At 43.0% G+C, this 19,753-nt stretch overlaps 1 protein-coding gene across 3 annotated transcripts in view; it reads right to left on the minus strand.

Moving 5' to 3' along the window:
* The window catches only part of PLPP1 (phospholipid phosphatase 1), a 92,061-nt gene extending 88,949 nt beyond the window's left edge, over positions 1-3,112 (minus strand). For 2 of the 3 annotated variants that reach the window (XM_033163757.1, XM_033163756.1), the window contains exon 1: positions 2,655-2,844. In XM_033163757.1, coding sequence (XP_033019648.1) covers positions 2,655-2,712 — 58 coding nt within the window. In that variant the 5' untranslated portion in view covers positions 2,713-2,844. Of the gene's footprint in view, positions 1-2,654 lie in introns of all 3 variants that reach the window. The other variant, XM_033163755.1, reaches the window with a different exon arrangement.
* Between the last annotated feature and the right edge of the window lie 16,641 nt (positions 3,113-19,753).

The following is a 19,753-nucleotide window of genomic DNA, read 5'->3' on the forward strand; positions in this document are numbered from 1 at the left end:
AGAATGATGCAAGATACAACTGACCTCACCACTTGAGATATAATTATCAAATCACCCACCGTAACATCAAGTATACATGGGTAAATTATTAATTTTGTTGCAATATAATCCCTTGGAATCTCAGGTTTGCAGCTTGCAAAGAACTATTACCTTCTGCCCACTCTTTGCTGCTGGAGTTTCTCTTTGGCTATACCTGGGGAAATGCAATCTTTGTTATCACAAACCCTGGTTCATGTACCCACTTTAAACCATGCTTTCCAGTTCTGGTTTGCAAGCTCATCAGAAGCTATTGCTTATGCCCTGCCAACAATTGTTCAACTTGCTTAAACATGGCTTGACATACAGTATCTGAATTGGGCTTCTGGAAGTATTATCAACTACTGTATTTCATCCAAATGTTGAACGCCACTGAACCTGAAGAAAACCACACATGAACTCTCCCTTTTTCAGTTAAATGGTCATCCATGAACTATACACTGTATTCAAGAAAGGTGCATGTAAAAAAAAGATGCTGCATACATCCTTTTATTATTTAGATGCATTAGCTAGCTAGCAGATATAAAACCAGTTCCAGAAACTGTAGTAGTAGTAATAATAATAGTAATAATAATAATAATATTACTATTAAGCATTTGTATAGCACTTAATTCAAAAAGCTTCACATATACATGATCTTGAAAGTATGACAGTAACCCTGTAAGGTAGGTCAAAAAAGATTGAGATCTGAGATTTAATATTTATTTAGAAGATTTATAAACCATTCCCTAAGCGGTGTACAAACTAGCCTTAACCAGCTACTGGGTTCGTGGTACAAACCAAGGCCTTTCAAATGAATAACTCAGTCTCTTGGCCAATAGCAATATAATTTATTAGCAAAAGAAAGAAACCTGCATGGATTTTATAAGAGCATGCCACAAACAGGATACTAGTTTCCTGTCCACTCCTCTTTGCAGGTTTTTCATTTACAGTATTCAGAGGTACAGATTTTTCTCATATATTCTTCCATGCAGAAAAATGGTCACACTGAAATTGGCCTGCTGCCTCTCTGCTGCCTGCTGTCAGAATCAGAAAGGATTTCAAATAGGTAAGGTAAGTCATAGCGCAAGATCTTACGTTAACTTTGACAGAAGACAATTGCATCGAAATTCCCTCATTCTTTCAATTTAAATGCCAGAATAGACACAGCAAGAAGTTCCCTCACTCTCTCTTGTTGCATTGTGACAAATTTCAACTACTTTAATCTGTATGTTTAGCATTGGTCAAACTGCCAGGACTCATTGACTACAGACATCAGTCATCATTCCTAGTAATTAAATGATGAGTGTCTAGCAAACTAAGAGTACCACTTGCCAAGGAAAAGTGTCTAAACATTTAGCTATAAAGGCAATTGATCATTTAGTACCAAAGTTACATTTAAGTCACAATCTTTATCATAACAAGGCTCTCTAAGGCCACAGAACATAAAACTACCTAATGCAAAATGGTAAGAAATCTTACCATTCTTGAAAAAAGAAAACCTACACACTACTCATTTTTTCCCAGTTAGCTCTCTGATGTTCATTTCCTCATTTGACCAGAAAAAGGGAAAATAATATTCAGAAAATAAAGCCTAGAACTGAGTGTTCACATCTTGTGACCATAATGGGAAAACCTATTTCTTCACAGCTTGTAAGGATTACAAACAGCAGCTATAGACAAAGAATGCTGGACGCTGTTATCAAGGAAATCTGCATTTTTTGACATCAGCAACCTGGACAACTGTTCATGGCTATTCCTTTTTTAAAAAAAAAAATACAAGCCTGTCCAGATAGGAGGGAAATGATATCATCAGTTTTCCAGTAAACTTCAGCTTCATGACAACAAACCCTACCTGCGCTGTCCTACCTACTATCGGTGTACAGAGGCAGGTTTCTTAATTTTCCATGTACACCAGTGAGTCAAACCATTTATTACATCAGTCCAATCTACACAATCCTGCTATGGACAGAAGCTGCAGTGACCAAGTTTCTTCAGGTGAGACAATTGGGGGTTGGGTTGATTTCCGAATTTAGGTGAGTTTAGGGATGGAAGAAGTGCAGAGAAAAGAGCAGCGACAATAAAATGTGATGGCAAGCAGGGAAGATGGCAGAGCACATGGGGGAAGCAAGTACAGTATTTGCAGCCCACTGCCCCACCGCCCTCTTTTTCCAACCCTTCCTCAAAGCCTTGGTGGCGGGAGGTGGGAAAAGCGAAGTTTAGCCCGTCGACATGCAATGGAAGCCAAGCAGACCCGGACACACGTATCGCATATGTATGTATGTACACACGCACCCATATTTCAAGCGCGTATTAAATGCGAGGTGTTTTTTCTTTTTCAAACGCACACACTACCGCATGTGAAATTCCACACACCGCATGTCAATATATGTACGTGTTATATAGGTACATATGCGAATGCTGCTCTCAGGCGTAGTTCGCGCAGCAGCTTGCAAAAAAGCAGCGCCCGCCCCGCGAAACAAGGGTGTTGTGTGAAGGGGGGGTGGAAACGGGAGAGGGAAAAGAAGCGCGTAGCGAAGGAGCCATCCCAGGCGTCAAGCCTCCCTTTCCCCGCAGCCGCCTCCCTCCTCCCCTTTCCCCTTCCCCTCAGGGCGGCCGGCCGGCCGGCCGAGACGTACCCAGTACCAGGCACACCACATCCAGCGCCACATAAGGGAGCCTCGTCTTGTCAAACATTGCGGCGGCGGCGCCCGGCGCCCGGGACTCCGTCTGGACCGCGCCGGGCTCACGAACAGCGGCAGGGGCGCGGAGGCTGGGAACCCGAGCTCAGCCGCATCCAGCCACAGGGCCAGCTGAGGCGACGAGGGAGGAAACGAGGAGGAGGAGGAGGAGTGGGGGTGGCGGGTGTCGCGGAGCACGCTCGCTCTCTCCCCAACGGCACCACAAAGCGCCTCCTGAGGCGCCGCCACTATTATGCGGCCCTCGCGGAGGACGGGCTGGTGCTTTAAGGGAGGGGAGGGGAGATACCAAGGGAGGGGAGGGCGGGGTTCGCGCAGGCTCCGCCCACAACGCCGGCGTGCTCCGGCTCGGGACGCCGCTGCCGAGCGATTCTCTCCCACCCCCGTCATGCCAATCATCCTACCAATCTTGCCCCGCCCAGTCGTTCTTGCCATGCACACGAACCTCATACAAAGAACAAACTTAGTTGGTCTCTAAGGTGCTACTGGAAGGAATTTTTTTCATATTTTATTCTTTTTCGTTGACTTCCAACGCGGCCAATCAGAGCTCTCTTTCCGACGTTTCAAGTACGTTTCTCCAGGCCGTGCCTCCCACTAGGAGGCTGGCAATCGCCCTTCATCTCCCGCCCCCTACGCGCTTCCAGATGGGCACGCGCGCGCAGTTTTTCTCCTCACAGTTTGCCGGAAGCGGTCACGGGCATTTAAAGGAGGAGATGTGATTTTTGTTCTCTCTTACCCCACCCCCGACTCGCCCTGTCTTTCAGTTCTTAAAAATACAAATGAAAGAAGTATTTGTTTTTAAAAAATAATAAAATTCAGTGACGTAGTTTAAATATAGTTTAATAAAATTATGCAAGGGGGAGATTATACACGTGCTTTCCATTACATCTGTCTATATAGCTACACTTGCATTAAATAAAACCCAACACGTACTGGGGATCCCAGCTGCAATGGATTGCGATTGGTCTTGGTCAGAAGCGTTGGCTCTGAATCACTGTAAAGCCCTGGAACTTACTAGCTGAACTCTATCTCTCAAACTACCGGTAAATTGGAATAAGGTTTGTTGAGATATAAAATACATAAATTGCTCCGCCGACATATTGGGACGGCAGAAGAGTCCGAAATAAGTATGCAACTCTGTTTTTTTATATATATAACTAAAGGAATTATATTTCAAATGTGCTTTAAAATTCCAGGAAGTGTTGGCTCTCTGATTTTATTGTATAAAACCTTATTGGAAAAGTGGGTGGGATGTGGAAATGAGTTGATTGCAAAACATTTTAATGAAGGTAATCTATGCCTTGTCATCTTAATTACCTCTTTTGAAGGCAAAAGATTTTGTAGAATGCAAATCAGTTATAAAACCAAGAGATCAGTGATTCATTCACTGATAATAACAGACCTAACACTGTTGTTGTTGTTTAGTCGTTTAGTCATGTCCAACTCTTCGTGACCCCATGGACCAGAGCACGCCAGACACTCCTGTCTTCCACTGCCTCCCACAGTTTGATCAGACTCATGTTGGTAGCTTCAAGAACACTGCCCAACACTGTACAATCTGGAAATGCTGTGTTTTAGCTGAAAGGAAGGCTGTTCCATACACACCAATTCAATGACCATATCAGGGGAACTACTTATTTTTCCCTAAGGAAGGGTGTTGTTGCTGTTGTTGTCAACATAAAAAATGATATTTTGCCACAGAAATTTTACCCCCTTGCCAGCTGAAACTTCCACTGCAATTGTTATATAGAATATGGTTATGTAACATATAGAATTGACTGCATACAGGACTTAACATCTGATTATGTATTTGTATTGGAAGACAACACTTTGTGTTTGGTAACTGGTTTTAAAATTTTCAGTAAAATTTGTAAATAATAATAATAATCTCAAACTTTTCCATTATTCTATATTTCTGAGTATGCATTTATTACTGCCATTTCAAAACTACCACTTAGTCCTTTGATGCTACAACACATGTCAGCAAACTTTTTCAGCAGGGGGCAGGTCCACTGTCCCTCAGACCTTGTGGTGGGCCGGACTACATTTTTGGGGGGAGGGGGGGATGAACAAAATCCTATCTATGCACACTATGCACACCAGGCAGGTCCCACAAATAACCCACAGATGCATTTTAAAAGGACATATTCCACGCAAGAGCACCAAGCAGGCCAGACAGTATTGTAGATGCTAAAAATTAAAAAAATAATAATAATTCTTGCCTGCGCAGATGATAGTCATTGTTTGGATGGGGGGGGGTCCATCGCCTGGGTTTGGTTGCTACGTTGCGGTCTGCTGTGCCTCCTGCTGCCCCACCCTCTCTCTTTTCCCTCCCCCCATAAATCTCTCACCCCCTCACCTGCCCTGAATGGTGCCTCTTTTCCTGCCAGCGGCACCTCCGCCTCCTCCTGCACCTCCTGAAGGAGGACTCGCGGCAGCTTCGCTCTTTTTTGTCTTTTTTTCCAGGGAGCTCAGACACCTGCCGGGCCAGGCTAACGACCCTCATGGGCCTGATCTAGGCCGCGGCCCGTACTTTGCCGACCCCTGTGCTACAACAAAACTACTCAAAGCAACATTCTCAGCATTCAAGCATCATGTCCAAACTATTTCACCTTGCAACCTCACCGACATTTACAAGAAATAGTTGAGCAATGGATTGTCAACCTACAAGGCAACAGAGCAATGTTAAACAGGATTTAGCAGACTGACAGGTTCTCAAATTATAACCCACTACTTAATAATAAATATTAAAGATTCCTTGTATTGTTTCCTGATCCTTCGAGTTCAGATTCAGGACATTAAGAACGCTTTTTAGTCTGGAATATGCTACTTATATGTAATATTGTTAACAAGGCATAGAAAGCAAAATAAAAAATAAAAAATTACAATATTACATGACTGAAATGGCATTCTAGCAATAACCAACATTTTACAGTTGAATTATATGTGGGGGAAGTCTGGTTTAAGTGAAAATGGCCTCATGCGCTGTAAAAATGGAGCTCAGCTGGCAAGGTGGTAAACTAGGATGACACAATAGAGACATGGGTTGTTAACAGTAAAAATAATTTAACAGCAACTCCAGGTCTCCATGCAAATAAATAAAATAAATACATGCAAATAAAATTACAAAAATAATTGTTCAAGCACTTTCTGTAGAGCCGAGTTTCTCTTCTGCCTTTCCTTATACTGTATGTGATATCTAAATGACTAGTCACTAGTGGGCCATAGAACAAAATGTTGCAATGCAGAGAGCTCCTGCTCTTGCTTCCAACTAACCAGCCATGCCCTGTGCCAGGATACTCCATTCCATTACCATTCCCCTCCACTTCTCCATTTTAATAAACCTGCTGATACTTCCACTCTTGTGCAAGGATGTTTTAGCTATACAGGCACTCAGATAATGAGTTAGTATCATGGCATATAATGTAGTGGACATTACAAGAATCACTTTGGATTGTAATAAAAAATAATAAGTTTATGCAATGTGCATAATATTACAACAGTAAGATCGCTGGAGTTAAACTATTAAGTGCTTGCAATCTTTATTTTGATTCATGAGTTCTGGGTAACTACACTTAGTTCCAGGTAGATTAGCCTAATCACACTTTAGTTATTTCTGACATTTATATCTCACCCTTCAAGGGCCACTTGACATTCCCAAGACTACTTACAAAAGAGTAAATAATACTAATATTACAAAACATGATTTTTATTTATTTATTTTTTTAAAAATAATATAGGACAGTCTTAACATTCTAATCAATTGCAAGTTATCACAGATTCAAATAATTAAAAGCTTTTAAAATTACAATGCTCACATGTCTGGGGAAATTAAAACTTCTTCATTTGATACTAGTATTATAGTCAAAATTGTGTTGGGCAAGCCTCCTTGGGGTGAGCCTTTTTGATGGTGGTGTGCCACTTGTGGAGTGCCCACCCCAAAGAGGTGCATGGGGGGCACTGGGGCACATGCCCCAAGCACAAAAGATTTAAGGGTGCAAGTTGGGTAAGGGATGCTTCCCTACCTCCAAGCCTTGGTTACTGCTGAAGTATTTATGGAGAGGATGACATCTGGATTACACTCACTGAATTAGCATATCTGCAAAACAAACGCAACCCAGCATCTGTAAGATCCTAGAGAACTGCAACAAGTACGGATGCAGCATATACTATGCTTTGATAAATATAGCCTTAAAATTTATGAGAAGCATCTCTGTAGGGCAGGATTTTCAGAGCTTCTAATAATACTATTCATCTGTGCTCACAAAGGTCAGCAATGCTTTGTGTTGAGCCATAAACATATGCAGATTTTTTTCCACTGCCAGCTGTACCAAGGGAACTCATTAGTTCACAAGATTTTTTCATTTTTAAACACTAATAAAAGTCAATTGGACCAAACTCAAACTTCTCATTTGTGGACATACAACTCCCAGCACTCGCTGAATTTTGTTACAATATCAAAATAATAATTGACGTCACGGGATGCAGTGGGGGAGGAAACCCACAAGATTAAGTTAAAAACAGACTTCACAATGTGATTCTCACAGTCCTCTGCTGGATCAGCCACTGTGGTTTGTTCAGAAACTACTTTAGGGATCACATGCCAAAGCATTTACATAATAAAAAAGTGCAAATCCAATTTCAGCCACATGTAGTTATTGTGGGAACCAGCCTACACAATCACACTGAGGATGTGAATCAACGAGTATGCAAAGCTCCTCTTGGGATCAGGAACTTCCTCCACTGGGACTTGGATAGAAGTTGGAGGGTGCCTTGTGGGTCACCTAACCCAACCTCCAACTCATATCCAAAGTGAGAGCACTCCAGAACAGGTAGCAGGCTGTGGAGTGGGGAAGAGATGTCTTCGTGACACCAAAGTGACTGCAGCTTACATAGGTGGAGCAAGGCAGGACATTGGGACTGAGTGGGTGCGTTGGCTGAGACAATCTGCTTGGCAGGGGGTTGGACTGGATGGCCCTTGTGGTCTCTTCCAACTCTATGATTCTATGAATCTGATATTCCCTTTGGTGCACCCACTCATCAGCCTTGTTCTACCCTGCCACATCGCCATCCAGACAAGTTGCAGCAATGCCAGTGTGAGGAGGGCAGCTGTGCCCCATTGCAAGGGTGCCACTGTCCCCATCAGATGGTCATCCAGCCTCTTCCGCAAGACCTCAAGTGAAGGAGGGACCACCTTTCCCCTAGGCCAGTGTTCTTTTTCTTTTATCTTGGGACCCCAGATGTTGGACTACAACTCTTATACTTCCTAGTCAGTTTAGCCAATGATAAAAGATAATGAGAATTGTTGTTAAAAACATTATCATCATCATCATCATGTTTTATACATTTCAATAATTTTACAACTTGACTTCCTTCCCCCTTTTTCTGCAGTTCCTTAAATTTATTTTTAATATTTTCTGCATATCCAAATTAACTTAATTTGCTCATTTATTCATCTACTTTAAATATACTGTAAAACTGCATGTTATTACAATATCCTGCTAATGTTCTTATGTGTTTACAGTTTATTTGTAAATATTTAATAAACCATTTCCATGTTGTACAGTAGTTTGTTAAAGGTTGCTGAAAATTGTACTGTACTACATTCTCGGGATGTGGGTGTGGAATGTGCTGTCATTGATAAAAACACTGAAGACTATTGTGTTTCCTCCATGTTGATGAACCACCATTAATAAGCACTCTTACAAAGAGAGAGATAAGATTCATCTGTCAAGATTCCTTCTGAACAAATCCATGCTGACTCCTGCTAATCACTCCACTAATAAGATGCTTACAAACTGACTCCTTTGTCATCTGTTCCTAGCATCTTCCTTGTTTTCAGAGTCAAACTTGACTGGTCTCAAGTTCCCTGGGACCACCTTTTCCTGAAGATTAAGACATCTGTCTGTCTGCAGCTCTGTAACACCTTATCTGGTTTCTAAGATTTCGCAAAAAGGTTCTGATAGCAAGATTTCTTTTTTTGTTCCCTAGGAAGTAATTCAGCAGACTTGAACTCAGTTAATGTAAGCTAGTGATTTCCTGATCGATTCCTTATTAATCTAGAGCTGCAATCCTTACTTCCTTGCCAGTTGCACTACATATGTAATGTCGCATAAGATGGCACAGAAATATTACATTTGCCTTGCAATGACTTGATCTCTTTTGTGCATCCTTTCCCAATAAGGATGAATGCTTAACCATTTTTGTAAATCAAGTTTTGTAAACTGCCTTTTGAATTGGTTCTGAAAGCTCAGCTACCCATAGTCTGCACTGCGGTACTTGTCTTTATATTAACATTCAGCATAACTGAAACAAACCCGATGAGCTGAGAAGTGGGGGAAATACTCACATCACATTTTCTTAATGCTAAGAACATCAAAGAAGAGAATGAAGTTAAAAATATATAGATTTTTCATTTGTGTATGGTTTGTGAGCAATGTTACATAATCAGCCAATGTGAGCTCATCTGATTTTGTTCCCAATATATTTTGTCAACTCATCGAATGAGAAAGCAAAACAGTCAATGCAAAAAAAAAAAAGTCATTAACCTTTTGTCTATTTTTTTGGAGAGGTCTTTAACAGAACTTTAGTGGGGTGGGAAATACAGAAATTCTGGATCATCTTGCATGTCATGCTTTTGGTTGTTTTATTCATGTCTAAAATTCCATTTTGAAAAACTGTTGCCAGATCACAAAATGTTGAAAAATTATCTTTAAAATGACGTAAAGCATGTTAACTATATATATGAAAATGAAAAATAGATCTGTAGGTTGACCAATTCATGGAATTACTTGAGCATGTCCTCTCACTCAGCTACAGCCCTTCACATAAGAGAGGGGATGAGGAACCTGTGGCCTTTCAGATGTTGTTTGACTTTGTTTGACACCAGCATGAAATTAATGAATAATAATAATAATAATAGCTCTATTCGGCCTGGGTGTGGGGGGAAACAGTCCATGTTGAATTCTTTCCTGTCCATGCAGCTGTTCAAAGGCACAGAAACCTTGCCAGAAAAATAAAAAAGGTGGCAACCCTAACACTAGCTCATTGAATTTTTTTGCCTTAGCCTCATGTTCTTAACACCTCCAGTCAACTAATCCAAGTCCACAATGAAAAAGTCATTGCTGGACTTGCTCCCAAATGCTACATGTCACCTTTCAGCAGCCAAGTTCCTTGCTTTCCACACTGAACTCTCTTTAGCAGAAGACAGGAATCATCAGCTGCTGCTTTGCATTATTGCTCAGACAAAATCCCTTGGCCAGAGGTCCGTTTCCACCTGGAACTACAGATCAGGGGCAGACTTTGGCCTTCCAAATTTTTGTGGCACCCTGTGCAAGGCCAAAATTTGGTTCCCCCCCACCCCGGCATTCCGTTCTGTTCAGTTCACTATGCCATAGTTGCAATGCCCTGCAGCGCCCCCTAGGCTCGGCACCCAGTGTGACAGAACCGGTAGCACTGCCCTAAATCTGCCTCTGATTAGATGCTGGATTGTGTGCCTTCTGTATAGCATGCCCAGGTGCAAAAGAGAACTGTGCTCCTGCACCTTTAAGTGCTGCGTAGAAGAGAGAATTTCAGCAGCCATAGCATGCAGGACTATGCCTTTCCTCCACTTACCAAGTGTTGAGCCTCAGAAGGAAGATGTTTCAACAGGAGTGTAGCTTGGCCCTGAGAGCCTTCCAGACATGACAGCGAGTTCCTATGCTATAATCCCTACATGTAGAAAAGACCCCTTATGTTCATCTATGCTAGTATTTAATAGGCAGCTGTTGTTCCTGGATTGTTTTTAGCATGAAGGCACCATAGCGAGTTTGCCTGTGGGAGAATGAAAGGTAGTCTGAAGTGCAAAGGAAATAAGATGCAAAAGGTTAGAGGGTCCCTGCACCTTTATCAGCAGATGACACTTGCCACCTACAGATTCTGAAATCCTCTCTTCTGCACAACTCTTAAAGGTGCAGGAGCCCTGCCCTCGTTTGCATCTGGCCACCTTAGAAGTTGCAAAGATAGGAAATCTATACATTATGGATCTTGGCTGCAAAAATGAGTTTTTGGCATGCATTTTTTTTCCTGCTTTTGAAATTACAGCCTGATCCAACACAGATGTACTCAGAAGGAAGCCCTGCTGAATGCAACAGAACACAAAGCTGGTGTACGTGCTACCCTTGCCCAAAGCAGGATCCTTGTGAAGATTTCCTCACCTCCACCCTCTGCCGTAACGTTCAGCAGCTCTTACAAAAAAAAGCCGTAACATTCAGGTGCTCCTACCTCATGTAGCAAGTAGCTATGTCCTCACCGTATGTGCCTGACTGCTGTTGGCAACAGCGGGCAATGTTAAGGGCTATTAAATGGCACCTTTGCAAGTATGTTAGCAAAACTTGTCGGTGATGCCCTTTCCTATAGCATGTGTGTGGTGATTTCCTACCTTGCTGCCCTGGAAATAGTAGATTGTAACCAAGCCATTTGCATGTCGACAACACACACACACACACACACACACACACTCTGTCTGGCTAGAGCAGCAGCAGTTGTGGATGCAGGAGGGATCTTGGCTCAGTGGGACCAACTCCTTGCAAAGCCAATTTTCTCTCTCTTGGAACTAGTGCTGGATTGTGTATGTCGCTAACTGTCAAACCATTTCCCCCCTTCATGCAATCCAAGTATTCCAACAATTTTTCCAAATCCTCATTATGATCCCAAGTGCCGGTGTTGCCTTGGGGCTTTTGTGTGAGTAGATAAATGTTCAGCAACACATCCCTCTCCCATCTGTCTAGCAGGCTCCACATCTGTGGCTCTTGGAGAAAGAAACGGTTCCATGTCCACATGGTCCTTGGCCTCCCAACATTGCTTCCAAGGCTTACAGTACTTCATGCTGGCTTCAGATGTTGCATCTTTGGTCGACAGAAGCAACATATATAGTATATTTAAAGAATCACTTATTTTCTCCCTTGCTTTTCCGTAAATGGTTGCAGCTTATAGAAGGGAAACTAGGAATAGTGTGTGACATTTGATGCTGCATGGAGGGTGGGGGAAGAGGTGAAACACCAAGAATAAAAACTAGGGAAAAGGAGATTTAGTTACTTTTGAGCCAATTTACAGAGTAAATTAATCAGCTTGCAATTTCTCCCAGAGTTCAGGATGGGTGCTGATCATGGGCTTATGCCAATTAATTTAAGGCCATTACACATTTTAAATTGCTCATTGACTAGTATTAAGGGATTGTCCTAACTGAAACACAAAACAGATAGTAGCAAAACAAAACAAAAACATCTTGACAATTAGCCAGCTGGCCACCGAGGGAATATTTGCATATGGATTAATTTATGCCAAGAATTAAAAGAAAAAAAATCAGAGCCCATAATGCTTTTATGCATCCGATTTGATTGTGCAAACTGCTTCCCCATGAACTACCTGTGAGCCTGAATTACCATCACTAGTCCCGGGACTAGTTTTTCTAGACTCCCTAGAAAAGACCCTGATGTTGGGAAAGATGGAGGGCACAAGGAGAAGGGGACAACAGAGGATGAGATGGTTGGACAGTGTTCTTGAAGCTACTAACATGAGTTTGGCCAAACTGCGAGAGACAGTGAAGGATAGGCGTGCTCTGGTCCATGGGGTCACGAAGAGTCGGACACGACTGAACAACAACAGTCCCAGGACTGCTAGCAGATGACATCAGTCAGCCTAACACCAGGTCAGGGCCAGGAAACAGAGTCTAGCAGTTTCAGCTGGGTTTAGGTGTCAAGCCCAGTTCAGAAGCTACAGTCTCTACAGTATACAGCTTCAAGAAAATAAAATGGCTGGTGAATAAGAACACAGCCTTACATTTCTGAAAACTGGCATAAACAAAACATGTCCAAGTTCCAGGGTCGGTCTTCTGGTTAAACGGCAATCCTTACTCCCCCCCCCCATTATACAACTAGAAGATGGGGGATAAGCTCCTGGGTGCTCTTATTTCAGCTCTGGCCATGAGAGAGGAGTATCTTTTGTATGCTGTAAAAGGGAATAGCAGCAAACTGCCGGCCTCTCTAGAAAGGCTGATATGCCTGTAAAAAGGAGGAATAAGGTCACTTACATGCAGGATCACTTACCCTTAGGACAGAAGCAAGGGTGGTCTTCTCTCAAGGGTGTATTATTGATGGCATTTCCCCCTTTCCTTGGATTTCCAACTGTGTTTGGATCCATTTCCTCCTCCTTCGCTCTGGGCTTTACAAGGCTGGTATTTATTATATTATGAAAAATCTAGCACTAGCCACCTAGTTTGCAGCCCATTGTGTTAATAATAAACTGGCACAGAGTTCGTTAATTGTTGGAACTACTTGTTCTTCCCAAAAGCTTTAAATTGTTTTTTTTTATAAAAAAATCATAAAAGGACATAGCAGTCCAGGGAATAACTTGAATGTTAGGCACATGTCTCTTATTTTACTAAGATATCCTTGATCCTAGAACTTTACCCTTCACCAAACTGGTGACCTCCAGATGTTTTAGATTACACAACTCATATCAGCCCTAGTCAACATGGCCATTGGCTGGGGGTGTTGGGAATTATAGTCTTGTCAACATCTGGAGAGCACCTGGTTGGCGTAGCAAGTTCAGAGTTTCACCAAATATCATGGTTGTCTTGTATTTCAGATACTACAGCTTCAAAATACACCCTATTCTGGATATTTTGATCTGGCAAAATAAGATTTGGCAAGAGGATTTGGGGGAGACAACAGACAATAAAGGATTAAATCCCATCTCTTGTTCCAAACCAAAACCATAGCTGAATCACATGTATTGCTTTCAGTCCCACTGCTTGAAACATTTTAAAATTTGTCCACATCATTGCGACTGCAATAAATTAGTTATAAATGTGCTTAGCGACAGCTGTCTGCTTTTAACTCTGTGAAATCCGTAATTATCATCTGTTGCAAAGTGGATGGTTTGAGCCTGTTGTTGAAGGGCATACGGTGGCCAAGAGTTATGGACATGAAGGAACTTAACCTGGACATTGATTTAAAAAGTTTAAAATCATTTTTACAAAGAATGGTTGCAAAGCCTGAAGTTTACTGTTGCTGAAATCCAAAGCTCTCACCTGTCAGCCAGTATATCCCACTCGGAAACGGAGGTACAGAAAACCTGTATTGGCAGCTCTTCTCCCTGCTCCAACAATATGAAATGACAGAATGTGTCTTATTGTATTGGGCTGCTGGCACAGGGATTATGTGAAACTGCAATGGTGCCACTTTGCCTGGTCTGCTGCTCTCTGTTGTTGTTGTTGTTGTTGTTGTTGTTGTTGTTGTTGTTGTTGTTGTTGTTGTTATACATTTTTACATGTATGTCCTACCTGTCCTTCAAGGAGCTCAAGATGGTGAGCATAGCTCTTGTCTATTTTAACTTCACAAGAAGCCTATGAGGTAGGTTAGGCTGAAGTGGTGTGTGACTGGCCCAATATTACACAGGGAGCTTTATGAATGCATTGGGATTTGGTCTCCCTGCCCATAACTCAACACACAAACGGCTACGTGCACCGGCCATCACTAAGCCTCTGAGCTACCGTCCCGAAAGCATGCTTCATTATTCTATACTCAAGAGAACTGTGTGCAAGCCAGGCTGCTAAGGTGTGCAATAACTGCAATAAGTCCTGCACCAGCAGTTGGTATTTCTAGGAGGCTGGGGGAAGAGACTGACCATCATTCTCCAATGAGTGGGCACATTGTCTCTCATTTACCCCTTTGATATAGGGAGAATGCAAATTCACACTGCTTTATCGAGTATAAACTGTTTTCTATCCTAGAACAATCAGCTCTGAAACATACACATTTGAAGACCTTGTGATAGGTTTTAAGTTAATTATCTCAACCTGGTCACCTTGATCCAGTTATGCATATGTGCTGCAGGTCATGGCATTCAAAAACGAGAGCATTGTTGAGTCAGGCACTGGCTCCACCTCTTTGGGCTGAGGAGGGAACTATAGGCAGTTTAAACCAAGGTCCTATGAACACCACAATCCAGGTGCTTCCAGGTTTAAAGAATCAACTGATTCCCTAAACCAGCCCTGTGTCACTAACTGTTCAAAAAATTCCCAGCTGTACTGCACTCTCTCAGACATGGAGGTTTGTTGCCGAGGGAGATACCACTGGCTGTAGACTTTCCATGGGTATCTGGAGGAAACTACAAAAATAAAGGGACAGGTTTGTTTATGCACCCCTTCAGGGCCTGTCGAATTAAAAAACAGACAGTGGTGTTACTTAAACCTCTTCATTGCAGCAGCTGTCTCAATGCTTTTCTTGAGCAATCTGTTACAAATTTTTATTTTACTGAATTAGGCCATTGTATGCATGATGAGTATGCTTTTTTCCCTGTGCATAGCCAAGAAGTAACATACAGATATAAATAAGAAATAACATGCAGATATAAATACCTCACTATAGACATTTTCTGTTTAACTATTAGCACTTTGAAGGCTTCTGACATGGCAAGAAGCAGGAGCTCTCTGCCAAGAAAGCTTCTAATCACCACCATTTTCTTAATTATGCCAAACCCCACTTACAATGAAAATGTCACATCAGCTCTGGGCCCATTCTTGTTCTGTTTGTTTTCATAAGGCCAAAGTAACCTGCATTAGTTAGCAGGCATTTGCATCTGATGGAACATTTGGTTGCCCTGTATGTATATGATTTTCAAGATACTCTCTTTTCCCCCCCAGTGCAGGCGCTCTACTTCTTTTTCTGTAGGCTGATGTTTAAAAATAAAGCAGTAATTTGGTTCTTGGGGGGGGGGGAACCTCCAATGAAATAACTCATGTGACATGTTGCTAAAAGACAAGCTGGCACATGATCCACTGGAGTTGCCCAAGGAAAAGTTAAGTTCAGGGAAAAAAAGGAAGAAAATGGGCTTCGGTGAAGGCTGGAGTAAGGCTAAGGAAACTAACAATGCTGATTAGCAGATAAGCCATCATCCATCAAGGAACTTGATTGTTGTCATACACTACGATAACTCACCTCTCTCCCCAGAAAAAGGAATAACATGCAGCTGCTTTGCAAGGCTGGCATCGCTCACATTCTCTCAGACACAGTCCTGATCCTGCAATATTGGTGCCAGGAGTGGGTCAGCAATAAATCACACGGAGTAAGTGAACTCTTTATTAGAAGAAACAAGGCTGCTCGGTAGTGCTAGGCCTAAGAAGCACAGGTCTTGCCCCTATGAGGCAGTTGGGACTGAAGGTCCCCTGCTTCCCACAGCTGCCTAAGCCTTCTCATCTCCCGAGTCCTTCTCAAGCAATCGGAGACTCTGCCAGTGCACCTGTCTCTGCTCCTCCCACTTCACATCTCTCTCTTACGTACCTACTACATGGGATTTGACAATTGGAGAACGTAAATAGATCCTTTGTGCCTTTACTGCAGCCAAAAGACTGATATTAATGCACTGGAAAGATAAATCTATGGCCCCCTTCAGTATATGGAATTGTAATTGTTTGTGATATAATAACCTAGGTTGTTGTTTTTTACTTTTTTCTCTTTATACACGTTTGATTTACTTTTTTTTTGTTCTATCATATATTGTTGTACAATCAGGTTAACGCAGGGTTAAGCCTGGTAAGGATGTGACGTCCCTCTCTGGATATATACTGCTGATGTATTGAAGCTAGTGTGTATTCTTCTTCTGCTTTCGGTTTCGTTTGATTGAGCACCATGTGACAGGAGTGTGTTCCAGCTTAATCTGTAAATAGCTCGTGAATAAAAGTAGTTTGTAGATAAAAGACTACAGACTCCAGAAGCATCATTCTTAGGGACTAAGCTGCGCTGCTCTGCTCTGCTTTGAACTGTGAGACGAGTGCACAGGAGGAAGCGCGTGGACCCAGATCGTAAGCGTCCGAAAGCAGTCCAGCCTGCTGCTGCTTATCTAAGCAATTAATTTTACAACATATATGCTACAATAATGACCAGAGGGGCAGACTCCACCCCTGAAAGACCAGACGCATCACCCCTCCAGCACACCTAAGGAATTCCCAATCCTGGCTGCAAATTTGGTTATGATACTATGATACTATATACGTGTGCACACATACAGCACCTCTTAAAACAAAATAGGCAGTAGATCACATTCTTAGGCCCAAAGTACAACTGATTTGGTTATCCCAGTCAAATTAAGATGCAAAGCATTTAGCTCTATCACAAAGAAGCTGCAGTAAAAGGACTGGCTGGAATAGCATCAATTATTGTTTTGCTCAGCTTGCTTGCATCTATACCCTAGAGGTTGCTGTTTAATTACTTGCAATAAATGCCCCTTTCAGGGAATTATAATAGGGCAATTATTAGAGCTTTGGGTGGGAGGCATAGGCAAAGTCTGAGGACATTTCCCCCTCCCACTAAAATGACTCAGCAGCCGTTAACTTAAATGGAAAGAGCACCCTCCAAAAATTGATAACCTTTAATTATGGTTTGTCCCAGCTTGTGCTGAAACTTCAGTACAGTTCTCAGAGACAGAACCTCATTATTAATTTTTGTAGCTTAGCAAACCAAGCTTCTCAAAACGCACGTGCGTAAAATGTGTTCCAACCATGGCAAAGTACACATGACCACCCAGGTATCCTTATCTTTTGCTGGCACATGTAACAACAGGGCGCAAATTATCCATCTTCCATTCTACATGACAAAAATCAAAACTGTATTCTGCACACAAGATAAAAGTACACATTTAAACGATTAAAATAGACCAGTTTATTTTACTGTCTGTTTCTTTACGTTTTCTCACATTCTTGTTTCATGTCATTTCTTTGAAGAGACACCAATGCCAAACCAAGGAACCAAACGGCAGTGGCACTAGGGCAGGCATCCCCAAACTCTACCCCCCAGCTGTTTTGGGACTACAACTCCCATCATCCCTAGCTAATAGGACCAGTGGTCAGGGATGATGGGAATTGTAGTCCCAAAACAGCTGGGGGTAGAGTTTGGGGATGCCTGCACTAGGGAGTTTGTCCCCATTTGCTGGCACTGCCTAAGAATCCTGTATTAGTGCATACAAGGCTACGCAATAATCTGGCTAATTTGCTCCCTGCTTCAATTGAGGGCCTCCTTGAGGACTAGAGGAAAATCAGGTCCCAGGTTGCAGCAACTGCCTCCTGGGCACAGCACAGCAGATTGTGCCAGCAAAAAAAACAAAACCCTGGCACATATTCAGACACCTTCTGTCCCTAGTTTCCACCTGTGTATATGTGAGTTCTATTACATTTAAATAGAGTGCATAGATAGAGAATAGAGTGGTGACAAAAGCAGTTTCCCAACTTTAGGGAATTTCCTGATCCAGGAAATCTTGGAACCTTTCCAGGATGTGCATCAATGCTATCATGTCACAAGTGTCCAACATAAGCACACTATAAAAAGTCCGGATCTTATGAAAAAAAACACATTGACGTTTACTCTAGAAGACAAGCATGTGGACCCTGAAAACGTGACACTGGTGTAGAGTCTATTGAAACTAACAAGGCCTCTGCCAGCAGTCTCCTTTAAATGATGGGATTTTATGAAAGAGGAATCTAGATATGAAGTATAACTGCAGCCAACTCTTGTTGCTTTGAATATACCTAAGATAATCATAAGCAGAGTCCTGTTGGATCAGAACCAAACGGTCACCAGCATTCTGTTCCCCAATGTAGCCACATCAGGGGACTCTTGGATCCCCATGAGCAGAACATGAGTACTACAGTTCTCTCCTGCTCCTACCCTCCAGCAGTTAATTTGGAAGCATACTTCCACTGAACCTAAAAGTTGCATGTAGTCATCATGACAAAGAGCCACTCTCTCTCTCCATTAATTTGTATCCCTTCCTAAAGCTATCTGTCGCTAGTGGCCTTCATTAGCATCTCATTTTGGCAGTGAAGGTTGTGTGTCAGCTGCCAGCTATTCTGCCCCACAGTAGAAGAACAGAGGAAAAAAATACAAGGTCCTTTCCGGTTGGTTGCCAGACACAACTGCCCCTCCCCTCTCACCGTCTATCAATAGTCAATGAGCCTCATACAGATAGAGGGGGAAAGAGACCCTGTTTAGGAAGCAATTCACCCTGGCATCAGCTGGTCTCAGGCTGGGCAGGGAACTTGGTGGGCTATTATGGGGTAGAGACTCTTTAATTTCCTAAACTTTGTATGAAGAGGGAGTCCTGCTGGAATGTTACCTGGGATTGGCTTTCCTATTCAGGCATCATGTGTTGGGATTGGTCGCATGGCTTGCTGAGGGTGGGCTAGAAAGGCTGGTTGGCCCATCTAGGAGCAGGCTATTGGCTCATGCAACACTCTTGGTGATTGGTTCATATACAGTAGGCTAGGCCTTCTTCCCCTTCCTGGAATAGGGTTCTCCCCAAGCAGGGGCATACCTAGGGATTGGTTAGATTGGCCTCCGCAGAGGGTGCAGGTCCAGCAGGTGCAAAAATTGTGCCTCTTCGCTCTGGCTCCTAGGAGCCTGCCCACCTCTCTGTGCGCTCCCTGGGCTGATCATCTGCTGCCCTGGACAGCAGGGCAAGGTGCATAAGCTTCCTGGGGCAGTTCGGTGGAGGAATCCAGTAGCTGTACTGTGCAGCAGTTGTGTGGGGCATCCTCCCCATCAGCCGCTATTAGAAGGGTGAGCGGAGTGCCCAGCTCCTTGCACAACAGCTCTGCAAAAGGAGCCTATCTATTCAGTGCAGTAGTTAGCTAGTTTGTCTCCCTCTTTTTTGCCCCTGACATTTGCTTTGGCTTTCCTCCCCCAGGTATACAAGAGGTGAACAGGGGAATGTCAGCTCCTGGTGAGGCTCAGACTCCCCATCTCCTGCTTCCCAAACCCATGCCTTAGGCCAGGGGTAGTCAGCTTTTTTATACCCACTGCCCACTAATGCAGCTTTCTTGATGGTAAAATTTCCTTACCGCCCACCAGTGCTACAGTAACATGTGCCGTAGAACCCCCTACCGCCCACCTGGAATCCTGAAATGCCCACTAGTGGGCAGTAGGGACCAGGTTGACTACCCCTACCTTAGGCAGTGAGTCACTGACTAGGGCTATTGGAGCAGGTGCCTTCAGGTGTTGAGTGCT

This window comes from Lacerta agilis, chromosome 11 (genome assembly GCF_009819535.1).
Source record: "Lacerta agilis isolate rLacAgi1 chromosome 11, rLacAgi1.pri, whole genome shotgun sequence".
NCBI classification, from domain to species: Eukaryota; Metazoa; Chordata; class Lepidosauria; order Squamata; family Lacertidae; genus Lacerta; species Lacerta agilis.